General features: G+C 42.0%; 1 protein-coding gene across 1 annotated transcript; it reads left to right on the forward strand.

The window, feature by feature from the left end:
* The first annotated feature begins 469 nt into the window (after positions 1–469).
* On the forward strand, positions 470–1,015 carry LOC467370 (peptidyl-prolyl cis-trans isomerase A-like). The gene has a single exon (XM_054665337.2). The coding sequence runs from the start codon at positions 470–472 to the stop codon at positions 989–991; it is 522 nt and encodes a 173-aa protein (XP_054521312.1). The 3' UTR covers positions 992–1,015.
* Positions 1,016–1,251: the final 236 nt, after the last annotated feature.

The following is a 1,251-nucleotide window of genomic DNA, read 5'->3' on the forward strand; positions in this document are numbered from 1 at the left end:
AGTTTCATATCATTAGGGAGAAGCTACAGATAGTAAATCTAGGCATGAATAGCAAATTTAAATTTTATTCATTTGTCAAAAATTTGTCAAAACGACAACTACTAAAAAAATAGAAATAGGATGTGTAATTTCCAAACCAATAAAGGGGGAAAATCCCAATCCAATAAAAAAGGCAAATAAGGGGAAAAAATAAATAACAAAACACATGGAAAGAGAAAGCATAAAACAAGCTGTCAGGAATAAATCCAGACACAACAGGGATCATAGTAAGTGTGTGAGTATGTCAAATGCTGGAGTGTGAGCATTATGAAGGCAGGGATTGTAATTGTTTGTTCACTGCTGAGTCCTTCAATTAATATTTGTTGAATGAATGAATGGATAGATGTTCTAAGATTTGATATTCAACAATCCTTTTTAATAAACAGATCTTGGCTTTGCAGATGCTGCCAGGAACCCCATACTATCAGCCATGGTCAACCCCACCGTGTTCTTCAACATGGCTGTCAATAATGAGCCCTTGTGCCACGTCTCCTTTGAGCTGTGTGCAGACAAGTTTCCAAAGACAGCAGAAAACTTTCATGCTCTGAGCACTGGAGAGAAAGGATTTGGTTACAAGGGTTTCTGCTTTTACAGAATTATTCCAGGGTTTATGTGGTTTATGTGTCAGGGCAGTGACTTCACACACCATAATGGCACTGGTGGCAAGTCCATCTATGGAGAGAAATTTGATGACGAGAACTTCATCCTGAAGCATACAGGTCCTGAACCCTCACATCCCCAAACCAATTACTTGTCCATGGCAAATGCTGGACCCAACACAAATGGTTCCCAGTTTTTCATCTGCACTGCCAAGACTGAGTGGTTGGATGGCACACATGTGGTCTTTGGCAAGGTGAAAGAAGGCATCAATATTGTGGAGGCCATGGAGCGCTTTGGATCTAGGAATGGCAAGACCAGCAAGATCACCATTGTTGACTGTGGACAACTCTAATGAATTTGACTTGTGTTTTTTCTTTTTAAGATGGAGTTTCACTCTTGTTTCCCAGGCTAGCGTACAATGGTGTCATCTCCACTCACTGCAAGCTCTGCCTCCGGGTTCAAGTGATTCTCCTGCCTCAGCCTCCCGAATAGCTGGGATTATAGGCACACGCCACCACGCCTGGCTAATTTTGTAATTTTAGTAGAGATGCGGTTTCACCATTTTGGCCAGGCTGGTCTCAAACTCCTAACCTCAGGCGATCCACCCACCTC

Source organism: Pan troglodytes, chromosome 14, assembly GCF_028858775.2.
Source record: "Pan troglodytes isolate AG18354 chromosome 14, NHGRI_mPanTro3-v2.0_pri, whole genome shotgun sequence".
NCBI lineage: Eukaryota > Metazoa > Chordata > Mammalia > Primates > Hominidae > Pan > Pan troglodytes.